The sequence below is a fragment of the Callorhinchus milii genome, unplaced genomic scaffold (genome assembly GCF_018977255.1).
Source record: "Callorhinchus milii isolate IMCB2004 unplaced genomic scaffold, IMCB_Cmil_1.0 Scaffold9, whole genome shotgun sequence".
Lineage (NCBI taxonomy): Eukaryota > Metazoa > Chordata > Chondrichthyes > Chimaeriformes > Callorhinchidae > Callorhinchus > Callorhinchus milii.
The window spans coordinates 23017802-23038572 of NW_024704750.1; the positions used below are offsets into that span (position 1 = coordinate 23017802).

The 20771-nt window shown below is 59.6% G+C and overlaps 1 protein-coding gene across 1 annotated transcript; it reads right to left on the bottom strand.

Moving 5' to 3' along the window:
• Positions 1-379: 379 nt before the first annotated feature.
• ift43 (intraflagellar transport 43) lies at positions 380-15021 on the bottom strand. The gene is made up of 9 exons (NM_001292381.1): positions 14921-15021; positions 12821-12919; positions 12379-12443; positions 8968-9000; positions 8171-8217; positions 2734-2806; positions 1383-1458; positions 1092-1154; positions 380-590 (listed from the first exon to the last, which is right to left on the bottom strand). The coding sequence occupies exons 1-9, from the start codon at positions 14948-14950 to the stop codon at positions 468-470; spliced, it is 609 nt and encodes a 202-aa protein (NP_001279310.1). The 5' UTR covers positions 14951-15021; the 3' UTR covers positions 380-467.
• Between the last annotated feature and the right edge of the window lie 5750 nt (positions 15022-20771).

Here is a 20771-nt window from a genome sequence, read left to right on the forward strand (position 1 = left end):
CATCTGCGAGAAGATTTAATGAAATTCCGAACAGATCACTGGCGAGCTGCGATGCTATCTGCTGCCCAGCGCCTGCCTGTCAGCACTGCCTCATATACAGCCACACAAGGCCTGGCTCAGTGCCCCCCCTCCCTCCCATCGCCCCCCACCGAGGCCTGGCTCAGCGCCACTGTCCCCGCAAGGCCTGGCCCAGTGCCACACCATAGCCCCCCACCCACGCCTGACTCAGTGCCACTGACGCATCCCCTCCCCATTCCCCCGGCGTGCCCCACGGTGTTGGCTCAGTATTACTAGCCACGTTGGTGCTAGTTCTGCCATTGCCCCCCCAACCCCTCTCCCCCCCCCGCGTAGCTAAGTGAGGATGGGAACAGATATCTGAAAATCTAATTGTATTTGATATTTGATTACAGTAACATTAATAACACAGGACATTATACACACGGAAAAGGAAAGGTCAGTGGTCAGGCTCAGCCCTGCAGGGACAGCTGTTTGGGGTCCTCTTCGCCCTGACCCGCACCATCGTCACACTCCATCAGCAGATCAGAGGCCACTTCAGTGAACAGCAGCTCCCAGTCCCAGCTCTCGTCCTCCTGTAACCCACCACAGCCACAGCCCAGTGAGTCACACCCACAGCCACAGCCCCCCCCCCCCCCAGCCACGGCCCCCCCCCACACAGCCACGGCCCTCCCCCACACAGCCACGGCCCCCCCCACAGCCACGGCCCTCCCACACACAGCCACGGCCCCCCACACAGCCACGGCCCTCCCACACACAGCCACGGCCCCCCCACACAGCCACGGCCCCCCCCACACAGCCACGCCCCCCCCCACACAGCCACGGCCCCCCCCACACAGCCACGGCCCCCCCACACAGCCACGGCCCCACCCCCACACAGCCACGCCCCCCCCCACACAGCCATAGGCCCCGGCAATCACACCCCACACACACATCAAGCCACAGCCCCCAGTAAATTGCACACCCAGTCACACAAACACACACACACACACACAGGAGCACACACACAGGAACACACACACAGGAGCACACAATGTCTGTGTGCAGACCCTCCCATTGCTGACATACCCTCTCACCTCTCTCACTTCCTGCTCAGCTGACAGGACTCTGGTCAGTAACTTCAGATCGATCTCTCCATCCTGTGGAGACACAGCAACACCTCAGCAGCTCTCACCACTACACCCCCACTCCCAGAACCCCCCCCCACTAGCAACCCCACCCCAAACCGCCCCACTAGCACCCCCCGCATACCACCCCCCATTAGCACCCCCCCACCGGCCCCCACCCCACACACCATGCCCCCCGAACCACGCGCCCCCCCACCCCCAGACAGCCCCCCTCCCTGTGCTGTTGGGCTAAAGACTCACCAGAGTCTGAAAAGCTGCGTATTTCATCAGATCATTGTCCAGGTCACGGTACGTCATCACTCTGTTCACCTGAATACTGAGCAGAGAGGGAGGGGGGGGTCACACCTCCCCACACACAACCCCCCCACCCCACACACACCCCCCCACCCCACACACAGCACCCCCACCCCACACACAGCCCCCCCACCCCACACACAACCCCCCCACCCCACACACAGCCCCCCACCCCACACACAGCCCCCCACACACAGCCCCCCACCCACACACAGCCCCCCACCCACACACAGCCCCCCCCCCACACACAGCCCCCCCACCCCACACACAGCCCCCCACCCCACACACAGCCCCCCACCCCACACCAGCCCCCCACCCCACACACAGCCCCCCCACCCCACACACAGCCCCCCCACCCCACACACAGCCCCCCACCCCACACACAGCCCCCCCACCCCACACACAGCCCCCCCACCCCACACACAGCCCCCCCACCCCACACACAGCCCCCCCACCCCACACACAGCCCCCCACCCCACACACAGCCCCCCCACCCACACACAGCCCCCCCACCCCACACACAGCCCCCCCAGCCCACACACAGCCCCCCAGCCCACACACAGCCCCCCAGCCCACACACAGCCCCCCCAGCCCACACACAGCCCCCCAGCCCACACACAGCCCCCCCAGCCCACACACAGCCCCCCCAGCCCACACAGCCCCCCAGCCCACACACAGCCCCCGCCAGCCCACACACAGCCCCCCCAGCCCACACACAGCCCCCCAGCCCACACACAGCCCCCCCAGCCCACACACAGCCCCCCCAGCCCACACACAGCCCCCCCCCCCACATCCCCCCCACCCCACACATACCCCCCCACCCCACACACAGCCCCCCCACCCACACACACCCCCCACCCCACACACAACCCCCCCCACCCCACACACAACCCCCCCCACCCCACACACAACCCCCCCACCCCACACACAACCCCCCCCACCCCACACACAACCCCCCACACCCCACACACAACCCCCACACCCCACACACAACCCCCACACTACACCTCCCACCCCGCGCACCCCCGCCCCGCGCGCGCACTTCCCTCCCACGTGCGCGCACTTCCCCCACGCGCGCGCTTCCCCTCCCCCACACACACACCTGACCCCACACACACCTGACCCCACACACACACACACACACACACCTGACCCCACACACACACACACACACCTGACCCCACACACACACACCTGACCCCACACACACACCTGACCCCACACACACACCTCCCCCCCCCCCCCCACACACACACCTCCCCACCCTGGGGGGAGGGAGTACCTGGCGGGGCAGTACCTTGGGGGAGCGGCCACCTGCATCGCGAGATCCTCCTCCTGCACATCCTCCAGGTCCGGGATAATGGGAATGTCTGCATGGAAAGGGGAGAAGGCAAGACCATCGGGGGGGGGGGGGGGGCAGGGGGGAGGTTGGGGGGGGTGTTGGGGGGGGGTCAGGGGGTAGGATGGGGGGCGGTGTTGGGGGGAGGTCAGAGGTCAGGGGGGAGGATGTGCGGGGTGTTGGGGGGGTCAGGGGGAGGATGGGGGGGTGTTGGGGGGAGGTCAGGGGGAGGATGGGGGGTGGTCAGGGGGAGGATGGGGGGGTGTTGGGGGGGAGGATGGGGGGGTGTTGGGGGGGTGGTCAGGGGGAGGATGGGGGGGGTGGTCAGGCGGGAGGATGGGGGGGGTGTTGGGGGGAGGTCAGGGGGAGGATGGGGGGGAGGATGGGGGGGGAGGATGGGGGGGGTGGTCAGGGGGGAGGTTGGGAGGGTATAAAATACAATATGATGTTATTATGCAGTGCTGTTCTTTGTTGTTGAGAACCCACACTCACACACCCTCTCATACACACACCCGCACACACACATACGTACACACACCCTCTCACACACACAGCTACATACACACACCCTCTCACACACACAGCTACATACACACACCCTCTCACACACACAGCTACATACACACACCCTCTCACACACACAGCTACATACACACACCCTCTCACACACACAGCTACATACACACACCCTCTCACACACACAGCCACCTTCACCCACCCTCACACATACATACCCCCTCTAACGCACACACCTTCTCACGCATATACGTGCACCTCCTCTAACCATGGGGAGGGGGAATTGTGGAGGAGGGGAGACTAGTGAGGAGGGCGTTCTGTCCGCAGTGTCTCACCTCTCTCACACACACAGTGTCTCACTGCGCACACAGTGTCTCACCTCTCTCACACACAGTGTCTCACTGTGCACACAGTGTCTCACCTCTCTCACACACACAGTGTCTCACTGCTCACACACACAGTGTCTCACTGCTCACACACACAGTGTCTCACTGCGCACACAGTGTCTCACTCCGCACACACAGTGTCTCACTCCTCACACACAGTGTCTCACTGCGCACACACAGTGTCTCACTCCTCACACACAGTGTCTCACTCCTCACACACAGTGTCTCACTGCGCACACACAGTGTCTCACTCCTCACACACAGTGTCTCACTGCTCACACACACAGTGTCTCACTGCGCGCACACAGTGTCTCACTGCGCACACACAGTGTCTCACTGCGCACACACAGTGTCTCACTCCTCACACACAGTGTCTCACTCCTCACACACACAGTGTCTCACTGCTCACACACACAGTGTCTCACTGCGCAAACACAGTGTCTCACTGTGCACAGTCTCTCACTGCGCACACAGTGTCTCACTGCGCACACACAGTGTCTCACTGCGCACACACAGTGTCTCACTGCGCACACACACACACAGTGTCTCACTATTCTCACACACTGTGTCTCACTCTGTATATGTGTACTCAATGTATAATAACAGTAACAACGGGTAAGAGCAGTGCTAACACTCAGCACCGAACGTTCTGTAGCAAATCAGCTTTAATCCTGACCACTTTGTGTGTGATTGTCACATGAAGGCTGAGGGCAGCCACATGGCAATCCTCTGGGATGTCAGTAACAGCACACACCGCTGGTCTCAGCCCCAGCAATTTACACACAACTGGCTTCTGGCAGCCTCTTAACTCAGCCCATCTCACACTCTAATCATCTGCCACCGCTCTGCCCGCACCTCACACATCACCTCAGTCCCCAAACACAAATCTCTCATTAGCCGGGAACAGCACTTAACCTGGGAGCAACAGCAGCAACTTAAGCAGCAGCTGCAGGGCGCTTAACAGCCATCAAAGAAGCAAGGCCGGGAGGCAGAGCGAACACTGACTGAGAGTGAGAGGAATAGTCGCAGAGCGACTTTCACTTCGGGAGGACATCCCAAGGTGCTGGACAGTCAGGGATTTGGACTCAAGCTGGGGTTCGGGATCGAGGAGGATGGAGGGCAGGGAGGGTAAGAGGGCGCGGACCGAGAGGAGGGCTTTGAGATGCACCTTCAATGAGGCAAGAGAGGGAGCGAGGCGAAGGGAATGTGGGATGGAGTTCCAAAGGGTGGAGGCAAAAAGGCTGACAGATAGAGTTGGGTGTCATCTGCATTCATGTAGAAGTTAACCCCATGTCTGCGGAGGATGTCACCAAGAGGGAGCGTGTAGGTATTGAAGAGGAGGGGACCGAGGACAGCCATCAATGCAAAAGCGACTGACAGGCAAAGAGAACACTGATAGAGGAGTGGAATAGTCAGAGAGAAAGAAAACAATACAAAATTACAATTGTATAGCGCCTTTTACGTTGGAAGGACGTACCAAGGCCCTGAGGAACGCCGCACAACACGGTGTGTGGACTAGAAGAGAAGCCGTTTTTGGAGATGAAGTGGAGAGGTACGATCTGAACCAGTCAAGGACCGAGCCGTGAAGGTTGAGGTGAGAGGAGAGGCAGTGGATGAGGATAGAGTGGTCAACAGTATCAAAGGCAGCAGAGAGGTCGAGGAGGACGAGGAGGCAGAGGGAGCCCTGGTCGCAGATGGACAGAATGTCATTTGTCACTTTGACCAGGTGGTGTCTGTGCTGTGGGCGGCACGGAAACCCGACTGGAGGGGTTCCTTCCTTGGTGGGAGAGAAAGGAACGAAGCTGGGAAGCAACAACTCGTTCCACAATCTTGGAGAGGAAGGAGAGGTTGGAGATGGGATGGTAGTTTGAGAGCAGGAATGGGTCCAGGAAAGGTTTTTTAAGGATAGGAGTGATGGCGGCTGTTTTTAAAGGGATGGCAACGGTGCCAGTGGACAATGTATTTGAGGGAAAGAGACGGAAAGAGAGAATGTGAGGGAAAGAGAGAGAGAAAGATTATTTTCTTGGCTGGTACTTGGAGCACAGAAATCCCCTCTCTGAGCCCATTCAGATAGTGGGTAATGTGACGTCACTGTGGTCAGTGGAGCAATGTGGGGTTACAGGCCGTGTCCCGTCAACAAGTCCTGACAGGTGGGTTTCCACCCTCACAACAGCAGTACAGTGACACTGTCAGCTTTACTCACCCCCGCCCCCGCCCTGCTCTCCCCCCCCACCCTGCTCACTCCCCCCCGCCCTGCTCTCCCCCCCCGCCCTGCTCCCCCCCCCGCCCTGCTCCTCCCCCCCGCCCTGCTCACTCCCCCCCGCCCTGCTCTCCCCCCCCCCCTGCTCTCCCCCCCCCCCCCTTCTCCCCCCCCCGCCCGCTCTCCCCCCCGCCCTGCTCACTCCCCCCCGCCCTGCTCACTCCCCCCCCGCCCTGCTCTCCCCCCCCGCCCTGCTCTCCCCCCCCGCCCTGCTCTCCCCCCCCGCCCTGCTCACTCCCCCCGCCCTGCTCACTCCCCCCCGCCCTGCTCTCCCCCCCCGCCCTGCTCTCCCCCCCGCCCTGCTCCCCCCCCCGCCCCCCCGCCCTGCTCTCCCCCCCCCCCCCCGCCCTGCTCCTCCCCCCCCCCCCCCCCGCCTCTCCCCCCCCCCCCCCCCCCTGCTCCCCCCCCCCCTGCTCTCCCCCCCGCCCTGCTCTCCCCCCGCCCTGCTCACTCCCCCGCCTGCTCTCCCCCCCCGCCCTGCTCTCCCCCCCCGCCCTGCTCTCCCCCCCCCGCCCTGCTCTCCCCCCCGCCCTGCTCCGCCCTGCTCACTCCCCCCCCGCCCTGCTCACCCCCCCGCCCTGCTCACCCCCCCCGCCCTGCTCACCCCCCCCGCCCTGCTCACCCCGCCCTGCTCTCCCCCTGCCCTGCTCTCACCCCCCACCCCCCGCCCTGCTCACCCCCCCGCCCTGCTCACCCCCCCCACCCTGCTCTCCCCCTGCCCTGCTCTCCCCCCACCCCCGCCCTGCTCTCACCCCCCACCCCCCGCCCTGCTCTCCTGGACACTAAGAGCAGGGTGACTTCTCTCAGGAGCCCCTTCGAGTGAGCCTAACAATTCAGTCACACACTCCCCCACCCCACCATTTCTCTGTCTCTCAGCCCCCCCACTCCCAGCCCCACGTCCCTGTCTCTCAGCCCCCCCACGTCGTTGTCTCTCAGCCCAGCCACCCATGTCCCTGTCTCTCAGCCCCCCCACCCCCACGTCCCTGTCTCTCAGCCCCCCACCCATGTCCCTGTCAGCACCCCCCACCCACAGCCCCATGTCACTGTCTCTCAGCATTCGCCCCCCCACAGCCCTATGTCACTGTCTCTCAGCACCCCCCCCCCCACAGCCCCATATCCCTGTCACTCAGCCCCCCCACTCCATGTCACTGTCCCTCAGCCCCTCCCCACAGCCCCATGTCCCTGTCTCTCAGTCACACACTCCCCCACCCCACCATGTCACTGTCTCAGCCACACTCCCCTCCCCCCCACCCCTTGATGTCTCAGCCTGGCTGTGTCTGATCTGATCAGACCTTTCCATCAGCAGTGTGTCTCACTCACTCAGCTGCTGATGTGGGTGTCAGAACTTTGCTGAAGACAGATGACTGGCGTTAGGCATTGGCCCATTTGCATCAACTCTCCAATTCAGACCTAATTCCAGCCCTTCCACCAGGCAGCTCCCGCTCAGCTCATTACCGGCCCTCTCTGCTCCCACACCCCACAGCCAGGCACGCAGAGAGAGTGCCACTCGCAAAGATATTGATTGATATATACACAACTCTTATCAGTAAATACACAGCAAATTAACCTGTGGAAATAGCGCTGTGTGTGTGTGAGTGTGTTATTTAGGGACCTGCTCAGTCTGGACAGCCTATTTTCCCTTGTTGATGTGAAGAGAAATTGAACAATTATTGCAGAATCTGCGCTAGCAGCAGCTCATCAGTGTCTGAGCCAGAGTCACCCTAACACAGCACAGTCCGCCACAGCACGGCCACAGCCACCACAGCCACAACCCCAGCCACCACAGCCCAGCACAGCCACCACAGCCCAGCACAGCCCAGTACAGCCACCACAGCCACAACCCCAGCCACCACAGCCCAGTACAGCCACCACAGCCACAACCACAGCCACCACAGCACAGCCACAGCCACCACAGCCCAGCACAGCCACAACCACAGCCACAGCCACCACAGCACAGCCACCACAGCCCAGCACAGCCACAACCACAGCCACCACAACCACAGCCACCACAGCCACAACCACAGCCACCACAGTCCAGCACAGCCACAACCACAGCCACCACAGCCCAGCCCAGCACAGCCACCACAGCCCAGCACAGCCACAACCACAGCCACCACAGCCACAACCACAGCCACCACAGCCCAGCACAGCCACAGCCACAGCCACAGCCGCAGCCACAACCCAGTACAGCCACAACCCCATCCCTCCAGCAACATGGCTAACAATTTCTCACCTCCACCATCCTCTGATCCCTCGGGGGTGTCTGGTCTCAGTCGCTTACTGTTGGGAGAGGGAGGGAGGAAGATTAATGTGGTCCCCAGCGAGGATTATTATATTACCCTGTGCACTCCCAGCGGCCGGGCCGAGCCAGGCTACCAGAGTGCAGTATAGTCCACCAGAGTGTGCAACAGGTAACTATTAGAGTCTAACCTCAAACTTCACCACAGAGGCCTCCCTGGAAAGCTTTCCCACTGCTTGTGCAGCTCAGGACCAGTAGGGCTTTGGCTTGTGGGGTTAACAGGAGCAGAGAGGAATCCCTGCCCTCAATAAACAATTAGAAACATGCTTGATGAGAAGGAATATTAATCACAACGAAAACAAATTACATTTACATTAACATATACCCGAGCTGGGGGTTGGGATCAGGAGGGGGGGCAGGGAGGGTGGGGGGTAGGCTGAAAGCAGTTAAAGAGGAGTGTCTTGAGACGGGCCTTGAAGGAGGCGAGGGAGGGAGGGAGGGAGGGAGGGAGCGAGGCGAAGGGACTGTGGGATGGTGTGGAATGTGTAGTGGACGGGAGGGAGAGCGGGGTTAGGTTACATGGTTCAGGAGGCACAACAGGTTGTTTGTGTGAGTGAGGGTTGGCACACACAGTGACTGGGGGAGTGTTAATCACTATGTGTGGTGAGAGCAGCTCCTCCACAGCATGCCTGAGGGACGAGCAGCGGCAGACAGAAGGGGAGTGGCCATCCCTGACACACTGACTAACAGTTACTAACGGGAGGAATAAACTCCAGTCCTGGCAAACTTACTCTTCAATCTCGTCTGGAACTTTGCGTCCTGATCTGCAACGAGAAGACAAGGCCTGCGTTACATTTACCCAACCAGGCCTCACATTGGGACTTGCCATCACAGCGCAGGCTGACACTGCAGCACAGTGCTGGGAGAGCACGGCCTTCCCTCCGCCGTCCCCATTACATCAGTGCTGGAGTCTCCACTCTATGCACATTCCCCACTAACCAATTCCTTTTACATATTGTTCCTGTCTCAATCTCAACAGCCATGTTACACTTCATTCCGTGGTTTAATGTCTTGAAAACAGTTCTCCTGACCTTCCCAGGGCCCGGGGACCAGTACAGATGCTGAATCAGCAGTTTACAAAGTTAATTAAAATGACAGTTCTGGTCTCTCCCAACACTCCATCACCATCTGATTACATCAGCCTCCCTCCCTCCTTCCCTCCCCCACTGCACTCCCTCCCTCCCACCTGCCCTCCTCCTCCAATTAATGCTCATCCACACACCATGCAACACCTCACTGCCTGCCCCCACTCACTGCCTACCCCCACTCACCGCCTGCCCCCCACTCACCGCCTGCCCCCCACTCACCGCCTGCCCCCCACTCACCGCCTGCCCCCCACTCACTGCCTGCCCCCCACTCACTGCCTGCCCCCCACTCACTGCCTCCCCTCCCCTTAGTGCTTACCCCCTCACTGCCTGCCCCCACTCACTGCCTACCCTCCCCTTAGTGCCTACCCCCCTCACTGCCTACCCCGTCTCATTGCCTCCCTTCCTCACTGCCTAACCCCTCACTGCCTACCCCTCCCACTGCTTACGCCCTCCCTGCCTACCAGTGCCCCCTCACTGCCTACCCCCTCACTGCCTACAACCCCCTCATTACCTACCATGCCTCACTGCCTACCCCCCCTCATTGCCTACCCCCCCTCACTGCCTACCTCCCGCTCACTGCCTACCTCCCGCTCACTGCCTAAGCCCCTCACTGCCCACCCCTCACTGCCTACCCACCTCAATACCCCCCTTTCACTGCCCACCCCCCTCATTACCTACTCCCACCTCACTAACACCCCCTCACTGCCCACACCTCTCACTCACTGTCCACCCCCCTCACTGCCCAACCCCCTCACTGCCCACCCCTCACTAACTCCCTCACTGCCCAACCCCCCTCACTGCACAACCCCCTCACTGCCCACCCCCTTCACTGCCCACACCCCTCACTGCCCACCCTCCTCACTGCCCAGCCCCCTCACTGCCCAGCCCCTCACTGCCCAGCCCCCTCACTGCCCAGCCCCCTCACTGCCCAGCCCCCTCACTGCCCAGCCCCCTCACTGCCCAGCCCCCTCACTGCCCAGCCCTCCCACTGCCTATCCCCACTGTCTACCCGCCTACTGCTAAACCCCCCAACTGCCAATCCCCCCCACTGCCTACACCCTCCCCCACTGCCTACACCCCCCCACCCCACTGCCTCCCCTCCTCCTCCCCTCCAGTTGCCTACCCCCCACCAGTGCCTCCACCCAACCCTCTTCCTACACACCCCACTGCCTACCCTCCAAGCAACTCAGTTTGAGGCAATGGACTAGCATTAATTTGCAGTTTGCATATTCTCTCTGAATTTTTCACACAATCTGCAGAGACTGATTTTGCTGCTTCACAGCTTTGCTAACCTTGTCCTACCCTTCAGCACACTGACTGATCAATACCCAGCACCCAGCAGCACGTTCCAGTTCAGCACAAACATTCCACATTCCTCCCAACACTAAGACTTGCTGCCCCTGACCTGGGAGTGTGAACGGGGTGGAGGGAGCTTTACTAGACATAGACAGACTGGGAAAATGGGCCGACACGTGGCAGATGAAGTTTAATGTGGAGAAATGCGAATCGATGCAGTTTGGGAGGAAGAATGAGGAGAGACAATATACGCTGATGATACAATCTTAAAGGGGGTGAAGGAACAGAGAGACCGGGGGGTTCATATGGTAAATCTTTGAAGGTGGCCGGACAGGTAGATACAGCTGTTAAAAAAGCATCCGGGATACACGGCTTTATAAATAGGGGCATAGAATACAACAGTCAGGAAGTTATGATGAACCTTTATATAAAACACTGGTTAGGCCTCAGTTAGAGACTGTGTTCAGTTCTGGGCCCCTCACTTTAGGAAGGATGTCAAGACATTGGAGAGGATGCAAAGGAGATTGACCAGAATGGTACCAGGAATGAGGGACTTCAGTTATCAGGAGAGGCTCGAGAAGCTTGGATTATTCTCCTTGGAGCAGAGAAGGTTAAGAGGAGACTTAATAGAAGTTTTCAAAATGATGAGGGGATTCGATAGGGAGAACAAGGAGAAACTATTCCCACTGGCGGGTGGGTCAGTAACCCGAGGACACCGAGTTAAAATAGGTGTTAAAAACAACAGAGGGGATGTGAGGAGAAATGTTTTCATACAGCGAGTTGTTGGGATCTGGAATGCATTGCCTGAAAGGCCGGTGGAAGCCGATTCAATAACAGCTTTTAAGAGAGTAGATAATTATTTGGGGAGGACAAGTTTGCCGGGCTATGGGGCGAGAACGGGGGGTGGGACTAGTTTGGATAGATCTTTTCAAAGAGCGGTATAGACACGATGGGCCTAATGGCCTCCTTCTGTGCTGTATAATTCTATGGCCGCATTTTCAGCCACTATGCCCCGAAACCCTTGAACACTCTTCCTCTATCCGTCTTGCCTCTTCCTTCCCCATCTTTAGGTTAGCCTAAAGACCTTCGCATTTCGACCATGCCTCAGGTCAGGTTCTCCTCTCCCCGGCATGGCATCGTGCTCCGTCACTGTCAAGCGCTCTGGGACGCTACCCTGTGTGAGGGGCGCTGTGTAAACGCAAGTTATTGTTCTGCTGTTGTTGTTCTGCTTTGACAGAGATACCCCACCGCACAGTCACATTTCCTATCAGTGGAAAGAGTTTTTCATGGTTAATTCTGAAACCCTTTCATCACCTTAACCATGTCCATCGTCTGGATCTCCAGATGGCTGACTGTGACAGACGTCCTAACCTGGAGCTGCTCAGTGCAGTGTCAGTCACACCAGGGCTGAGCTGTGAGACCGCGCTGCGCCCTGGTGGAGACTCTGCATAAACCTTCTGCTTCTCAATAAATAATCTGGTCTCCAGTTCACGCTGTTGCACCCGATTACTCAGCCATCAGTTTCCACAGGCTGACCCCGGGCACCAGAGCCGCCTGACCCCGGGCACCAGAGCCGCCTGACCCCGGGCACCAGAGCTGCCTGACCCCGGGCACCTGAGCCTCCCACCCCGGGCACTTGAGCCTCTCACCCCGGGCACCTGAATGTGCTTCAGTGTAATGCAGGACCTTCACTGCTGGGTAACAAACAGAACCCCCCTGGGTTTAGGTCCCCCTCCCCCACAAAGAGGACAAACTTACTTGGCTGAGCGTGCGGTGTCGTCGGCCCATCCTCCCTGCCGCCGAGCGGGCTTCCCGGGGGGCCCCTGGGGGAGGGCAAACACAGACAGTAAATAGCTTTACTGAACCCCCTTCTCTGCACTGGATTCCCACCAACAATAGCTCAGCACCTTGGGGAAGCCATCGCATTTCACTGCAGTCCCCTCACACTGTCGGGCTCAGCCTCTACACCTGCCAGCCCCCTGCGTCATTGACCGCCACCCTCCCCCAGGCTCAGCATCGTGCTCCCCCACTGCCAAGCGGCCTGGGACGCTACCCTGCGTGTGGGGCACTGTATAAACGCAAGTTGTTGTTGACTGTGTCTTTACTGACGGCCCTCGGGCTCCCTCGCTCTGTGGTGCTTGGTCTCTCCCCCGCAGGGCCAGCGCCCTGAGTGACTGACTGTCAGGGACACAGTAACCACCTCAGCCAAGCAGCCAGTGGACGGGGTTTGGCGAGTGACGAGGGTTTCCTCCTGTGAGGGCTCCAGAGCCTGGCGAGCTCGGCGGCCCGTCTTCACCATCTGAAAGAAATAACATGATCAGGGACACCCTCACCCCCAACAGCACCCCCAAACACACACCCTCACCCCCAACAGCACCCCCAAACACACACACCCTCACCCCCAACAGCACCCCCAAACACACACACCCTCACCCCCAACAGCACCCCCAAACACACACACCCTCACCCCCAACAGCACCCCCAAACACACACACCCTCACCCCCAACAGCACCCCCAAACACACACCCCCTCACCCCCAACAGCACCCCAAACACACACACCCTCACCCCCAACAGCACCCCCAAACACACACCCCCTCACCCCCAACAGCACCCCCACACACACCCTCACCCCCAACAGCACCCCCAAACACACACCCCCTCACCCCAACAGCACCCCCAAACACACACCCTCACCCCAACAGCACCCCCAAACACACACACCCTCACCCCCAACAGCACCCCCAAACACACACACCCTCACCCCCAACAGCACCCCCAAACACACACCCCTCACCCCCAATAGGACACCCAAACAGACACACAACCCCCCACCCCTCACCCCGCCCCAAGCAGGACCCCAAACACACACTCTCTCACACTTCTCACACACACTCTCACTCTCTCTTACTCTCTCTCATACTCTCACAATCTCTCACACATACTCTCATTCTCCTTCTCTTACTCTCATACTCTCACTCTCTCACACACTCTCATTCTCCTTCTCTTACTCTCATACACTCACACTCTCTTACACACACACTCTCACTCTCTCTCATACTCTCACACACACCCTCATCCTCACTCTCACTTACTCTCTCTCTCACTCACACACACTCATTCTCACTCTCTCTCATACTCACACACACATCCTCATCCTCACTCTCTCATACTTACACTCTCTCACACTCTCTCTCTCACACTCTCACACACATTCTCTCTCACTCGCTCTCTCACTCTCTCTCTCACACACTCTCTCTCTCGCTCTCTCTCTCACTCTCTCACACACTCTCACTCTCACACTCTCTCTCACTCTCTCTCTCACAAACACTCTCACTCACACACACTCTCTCTCACACTCTCTCTCACACTCTCTCTCTCACACACTCTCTCACACTCTCTCTCACACACTCTCTCTCTCACACTCTCTCACACACACTCTCTCACTCTCTCTCTCACACTCTCTCACTCTCTCTCACACACACTCTCAAACTCTCTCACTCTCTCTCACACACTCTCTCACACACACTCTCTCACTCTCTCTCTCACACTCTCTCTCACACACTCTCTCACTCTCTCTCACACACTCTCTCACACCACTCTCTCACTCCTCTCTCACACACTCTCACTCTCACACTCTCTCTCACACACTCTCTCACTCTCTCTCACACACTCTCTCACTCTCTCTCACACACTCTCTCACACACACTCTCTCACTCTCTCTCTCACACACTCTCTCACACACACTCTCTCACTCTCTCTCTCACACACTCTCACTCTCACACTCTCTCTCACACTCTCTCTCACACACTCTCTCACTCTCTCTCACACACCTCTCACTCTCTCTCACACACTCTCTCACACACACTCTCTCACTCTCTCTCTCACACACTCTCTCACACACACTCTCTCACTCTCTCTCTCACACACTCTCACTCTCACACTCTCTCTCACACACTCTCTCACTCTCTCTCACACACTCTCTCACTCTCTCTCACACACTCTCTCACACACACTCTCTCACTCTCTCTCTCACACACTCTCACTCTCACACTCTCTCACACACTCTCTCTTTCTCTCTCTCGCACATTCTCTCTCACTCGCTCTCTCACTCTCTCTCTCACACACTCTCTCTCTCTCTCTCTCTCACTCTCTCACACACTCTCACACTCTCTCTCTCACACACTCTCTCACACTTTCTCTCACTCTCTCTCACACTCTCTCTCACACACTCTCTCTTTCTCTCTCTCACACACTCTCTCTCACTCGCTCTCACACTCTCTCTCTCACACACACTCACTCTCGGGTTTGTGTCCACATCCTCCTCCATGTCTCTGGCAGTTGCTGACCCGCGGCCCCGTCTCCTGGCAACCAGCTCCTACTGCATCCGGGACATTGACTGCAACTTCCGCTCCGCGGTCAGGCCGCCCCCACCCCGCGCCCCGCCCAACCCGCGCCCCGCCCCCTCTCCGAGCCCCGCCCCCACACCCACCCCGAGCCCCGAGCCCCGCCCCCTCCCCGAGCCCCGTGCCCACACCCACCCCGAGCCCCGCCCACACCCCGAGCCCCACCCCCACCTGAGCCCCGCCCCTTCCCCGAGCCCCGCCCTCTCTCCGAGCCCCGCCCCCTCCCCGAGCCCCGCCCACACACCCACCCCGTGCCCCGCCCCCACCCCGTGCCCCGCCCCCACCCCGAGCCCCACTCCCACCCCGAGCCCCCCCATCTCGAACCCCGCCCCCAACCTGAGGCCCACCCCAAACCCGAGCCCCGCCCCCAACGCTAACCCCGCCCACAACACTAACCCCGCCCACAACACGAGCTCCGACAACCCGAGCCCTGCCCCCAATCCGAGCCCCGCCTGCAACCCGAACCACGCCCCCAACTCGAGCCCCGCCCCCAACACTGGCGCCCCCAACGCTAACCCCGCCCCCAACTCGAGCCCCGCCCCCAATCCGAGACCCGCCCCCAACAACAACAACAAGATTTCATTTATAGAGCGCCTTTCATGTCGGGAGGACGTCCCAAGGCGCTGGACAGTTGGGTCGGACCCGAGCATTGGGGGGAAACGGTCAGGGTGAGGGGAGGGAAGGGAGGGAGTGAGGAGGGGGGAAATGGTCAGTGTGAGGGGAGGGAAGGGAGGGAGCGAGGAGGGGGGAAATGGTCAGGGTGAGGGAGGGAAGGGAGGGAGCGAGGAGGGGGGAAATGGTCAGGTTGAGGGAGGGGGTAGAGAGTCGAGAGTGGAGCTGAAGGCTGAAGGTCAAAGAGAAAGGTCTTGAGACCGGCCTTGAAGGAGGAAAGGGAGGAAGCGGCGAAGGCACTGGGGATAGAGTTCCAGAGCCTCGGGGCTGAGAGGCTGAAGGCCACCGATGGTAGGGCGGTTGGGGCGGGGGGTGTGGAGCAGACGGGAGCCAGAGGGTACGGGCAGGTAGGTAGGGGGATAGTAGGTCGGAGAGGTAGGAGGGAGCGAGGCCGTGAATGGCCTTGTAGGTGAGGATGAGGATCTTGAATTCGATCCTCTGGGGGATGGGAAGCCAGTGGAGGCGAGCGAGGGCGAGGGTGAGGGCGAGGGTGAGGGCGAGGGTGGGAGTGATGTGGGCGCAGTGTCTGGTGCGGGACAGTACACGAGCTGCAGAGTTCTGAATGACCTGCAGTGTGGAGGGAGGGCCGGGAAGGCCGACGAGGAGAGAGTTCCCATAGTCCAGCCTTGAGGTGATAAAGGCGTGGAGGTAATGCCGTAGTCTGGCGATGTTCCGGAGGTGATGGAAGGCGGTGCCGGTTGTGGTGCGGATATGAGGGAGAAAGGACAGCTCAGGGTCGAACAGAACCCCGAGGTTCCTGATGGCTTTGAGAGGTGGAGAGTGCGGAGCTGATGGTGTCAGCGCCTGAGGTGCGGAGGCGCTGACGTGAGCCAATCAGGAGGGCCTCAGTTTTGCACACGTTGAGCTGAAGAAAGTTGTCTCTCGTCCAGGACTCGATGTCGGACAGACAGCTGTCAGGACATCGGTGGTCGTGGAGTTGAGGGTAGAGGAGGAAAGGTAGAGTTGGGTGTCATCCGCATACATGTGGAAGTTAACCCCATGTCTGCGGATGATGTCACCACAGGGGGAGCGTATAGAGGGTGAAGAGGAGGGGACCGAGGACAGAGCCCTGAGGGACACCGCACGAGACAGTGCGGGGGGTGGAGGAAAAGCCGTTTGCAGAGACAAAATGAAGACGGTGGGAGAGGTACGACCTAAACCACTCAAGGACAGGGCCTTGAAGGTTGAGGTGGGAGGACAAGCGGTGGAGGAGGATAGAGTGGTCGACCGTATCGAATGCGGCCAATAGGTCGAGGAGGACGAGGAGGCAGAGGGAGCCCTCTCGCAGATGGTCAGGATGTCATCAGTGACCTTGACCAGGGCGGTTTCTGTGCTATGGGCAGCACGGAAACCCGACTGGAGGGGTTCAAAAAGTGAGTGGGTGGAGAGGAAAGAGCGCAGCCGGGAGGCGACAACTCTTTCAAGGACCTTGGACAGGAAGGGGAGGTTGGAGATGGCCGGTAGCTTGACAGCTGCGACGCATCAAGGGAGGGTTTTTTCAAGGTGGGAGTGATGATGGCAGTTTTGAGGGGAATGGGAACAGAGCCACAGGAGAGGGACAGGTTGATGATGTCTGTGAGAAGTGGGGCAAGGAGGTGGAGCTGGGAGATAAGGAGTGGAGTGGGGATGGGGTCAAGGGGGTAAGTGGTGGGTTTCAGGGACAGGATGAGTTTGGTGACAGAAGGTGGGGAAATGGGTTCCAACCCGAGCCCCGCCCCAACACTAACCCCGCCCCCAACCCGAGCCCCGCCCCAATCCTAACCCGCCCCCAATCCTAACCCCCCCCAACCCGAGCCCCGCCCCAACACTAACCCCGCCCCAATCCTGACCCGCCCCCAACCCGAGCCCCGCCCCAACACTAACCCCGCCCCCAATCCTGACCCCGCCCCCAACCCGAGCCCCGCCCCAACACTAACCCCGCCCCCAATCCTGACCCGCCCCCAACCCGAGCCCCGCCCCAACACTAACCCCGCCCCCAATCCTAACCCCGCCCCCAACCCGAGCCCCGCCCCAATCCTAACCCCGCCCCCAATCCTAGCCCCACCTCCAATAACCCTATTACCCCCAAACCTCTCACTTTGGGATCCAGGGTTTCCCCGCAGACCAACCACTCCCCGCTGCCCCCCTCTCCCCCCTGCCCCCTCTCCCCCTGCCCCCCTCCCCCTTTATATATTAATATTCCTCCTCTTCAGACATCCATCTCATTCCCATAAAATAATTTACAGACTTTACAGTAACTACAGTTTGTGGCAGAGAATTTCACATTCCCACAATTCTCTAATTTCCTCTTTAATTCCTTTCGAAGATTGATCAGACGGACGCCGTTCTGTTCCCTCTGCCCAGCTCGCTTCACACCACACAGTATGTAATACTAAAGGCAAAATACTGCAGATGCTGGAAATCTCAAATAAAAACAGAAATTTCTGGGACCTCAGCCAGTCCAGGGGCAGCTTCAGATTGTAAAACTGTGACGAAATGCCGCGTCTCACCACCAGGCAGCGTCCTTTACCTGGTTTACCAACATAAGAATTTGCTGGCGAAAGAAGACCGAGGTCCATCTAGTTCGCCTTCCACTGTCCTGGCAGTCGCTTGACATGTCGTGTCCCCAAACTATATATCCACGGACATTATTTATTTAGCAGAAATCTATCTACTATTATATTAAAAGCAGCCTTGGCTGAGCTGGGCCAGGGCAGCTCTTCATTTTGTACAATCCTCACTGGCCGTTCACAGTGACAACCGTTTCTGCCCAGTGCAACGCAGTGTGGGTTTTGCTGACAATTAATCAATTCATCCACAAAAGACAGTCACTGCACCTTACAGGATATCCTGTGAAGCGTTGTGAGACTGTCCTGATGTGAAACCTGCTACTGTAGCTCAGATGTAAGGATTATTATTGTTGTTATTATGAAAACCAAAATAAATGTTTTCTCACTTGCTCTTCACTCGCTTTCTCAAGATCTTCCCCGTCTCAAGACCCACCTCTTTGACCTCTCTTTTGGTCACCTTCCCATCCCCAGTTAATCCCCCCTCCTGATCCCAACACCCAGCGAGGGTACAAACCCTTGAGTGTCCAACACCTCCCGACTATTCTTTCTGAAAGGTGAAGGGTGCTGTGTAAATCATAGAATTATAGAGCACAGAAGGAGGACATTTGGCCCATCGTATCTGTGCCGCTTTTTGAAAAGAGCTTCCAAATCAACCCCACTCCCCCACTCTCCCCCCATAGCCCCAATCAACCCCACTCCCCCGCGCTCTCCCCATAGCCCTGATCAACCCCACTCCCCCGCTCTCTCCCCATAGCCCTGATCATCCCCACTCCCCCGCTCTCTCCCCATAGCCCTGATCAACCCCACTCCCCCACTCTCCGCATAGCCCTGATCAACCCCACTCCCCCCGCTCTCTCCCCATAGCCCTGATCAACCCCACTCCCCCGCTCTCTCCCCATAGCCCTGATCAACCCCACTCCCCCGCTCTCTCCCCATAGCCCTGATCAACCCCACTCCCCCGCTCTCTCCCCATAGCCCTGATCAACCCCACTCCCCGCTCTCTCCCCATAGCCCTGATCAACCCCACTCCCCCGCGCTCTCCCATAGCCCTGATCAACCCCACTCCCCCGCTCTCTCCCCATAGCCCTGATCAACCCCACTCCCCCACTCTCTCCCCATAGCCCTGATCAACCCCACTCCCCCGCCCTCTCCCCATAGCTCTGCAAACTGAACAGTCTCTCGCTGAGGCCTAACCAGTGTTATATATAAAGGTTCATCATAACTTCCTGACTGTTGTATTCTATGCCCCTATTTATAAAGCCGTGTATCCCGGATGCTTTTTTAACAGCTGTATCTACCTGTCCGGCCACCTTCAAAGATTTACTATATGAACCCCCCGGTCTCTCTGTTCCTTCACCCCCTTTAAGATTGTAAAGATTCATTTTCTCTCTCTCTCTCTCCAGGTCCAACTGCTCCCTGTTTATTGCTGAGAGTTTGCAGTTCTGTACAGTCTGTGTGTGTTGTGCAGAGTGATATCCTCCTGGGGGGGTGGGGGGGTGATATCCTCCTGGGGGGGTGGGGTGTGATATCCTCCTGGGGGGTGGGGGGTGATATCCTCCTGGGGGGTGGGGGGTGATATCCTCCTGGGGTGGGGGGTGATATCCTCCTGGGGGTGGGGGGGTGATATCCTCCTGGGGGTGGGGGGGGGGTGATATCCTCCTAGGGGTGGGGGGGTGATATCCTCCTGGGGGTGGGGGGGTGATATCCTCCTGGGGGGGTGGGGGGGTGATATCCTCCTGGGGGTGGGGGGTGATATCCTCCTGGGGGGGTGGGGGGGGGGGTGATATCCTCCTGGGGGTGGGGGGGTGATATCCTCCTGGGGTGGGGGGGTGATATCCTCCTGGGGGTGGGGGGGTGATATCCTCCTGGGGGGGTGGGGGGGGGTGATATCCTCCTGGGGGGGTTGGGGGGTGATATCCTCCTGGGGGTTTGGGGGTTGGGGGGGTGATGTCCTCCGGGGGGGTTGGGGGGTGATATCCTCCTGGGGGGGTGGGGGGGTGATATCCTCCTGGGGGGTGTGGGGGTGATATCCTCCTGGGGGGGTGGGGGGTGATATCCTCCTGGGGGGGTGGGGGGGGGGGTGATATCCTCCTGGGGGGGTGGGGGGGTGGGGGGTGATATCCTCCTGGGGGGGTGGGGGGGTGGGGGGGTGATATCCTCCTGGGGGGGTGGGGGGGGGTGATATCCTCCTGGGGGGGTGGGGGGGGGGGTGATATCCTCCCTGGGGGGGTGGGGGTGTGGGGGGTGATATCCTCCTGGGGGGGTGGGGGTGTGGGGGGTGATATCCTCCTGGGGGGGTGGGGGGTGATGTCGTCCTGGGGGGGTTGGGGGGGTGGGGGTGGTGTCCTGGGGGGGTGGGGGTGTGGGGGGGTGATGTCCTGGGGGGGTGGGGGGTGATATCCTCCTGGGGGGGTGGGGGTGTGGGGGGGTGATGTCCTGGGGGGTGGGGGGGTGGGGGTGATGTCGTCCTGGGGGGGTTGGGGGGGTGGGGGGTGGTGTCCTGGGGGGGTTGGGGGTGATGTCC

Coding starts and splice junctions, on each gene's coding strand:
- ift43 (NM_001292381.1), bottom strand. CDS start 14,950: ATGGAGGAGGATGTGGACACAAACCCGAGA. Junction 8,218..8,967: donor GTTCCAGACGAGATTGAAGA/GTAAGTTTGCCA, acceptor CTCTCCCAACAG/TAAGCGACTGAGACCAGACA. Junction 591..1,091: donor CTGAGCAGGAAGTGAGAGAG/GTGAGAGGGTAT, acceptor GGTGGGTTACAG/GAGGACGAGAGCTGGGACTG.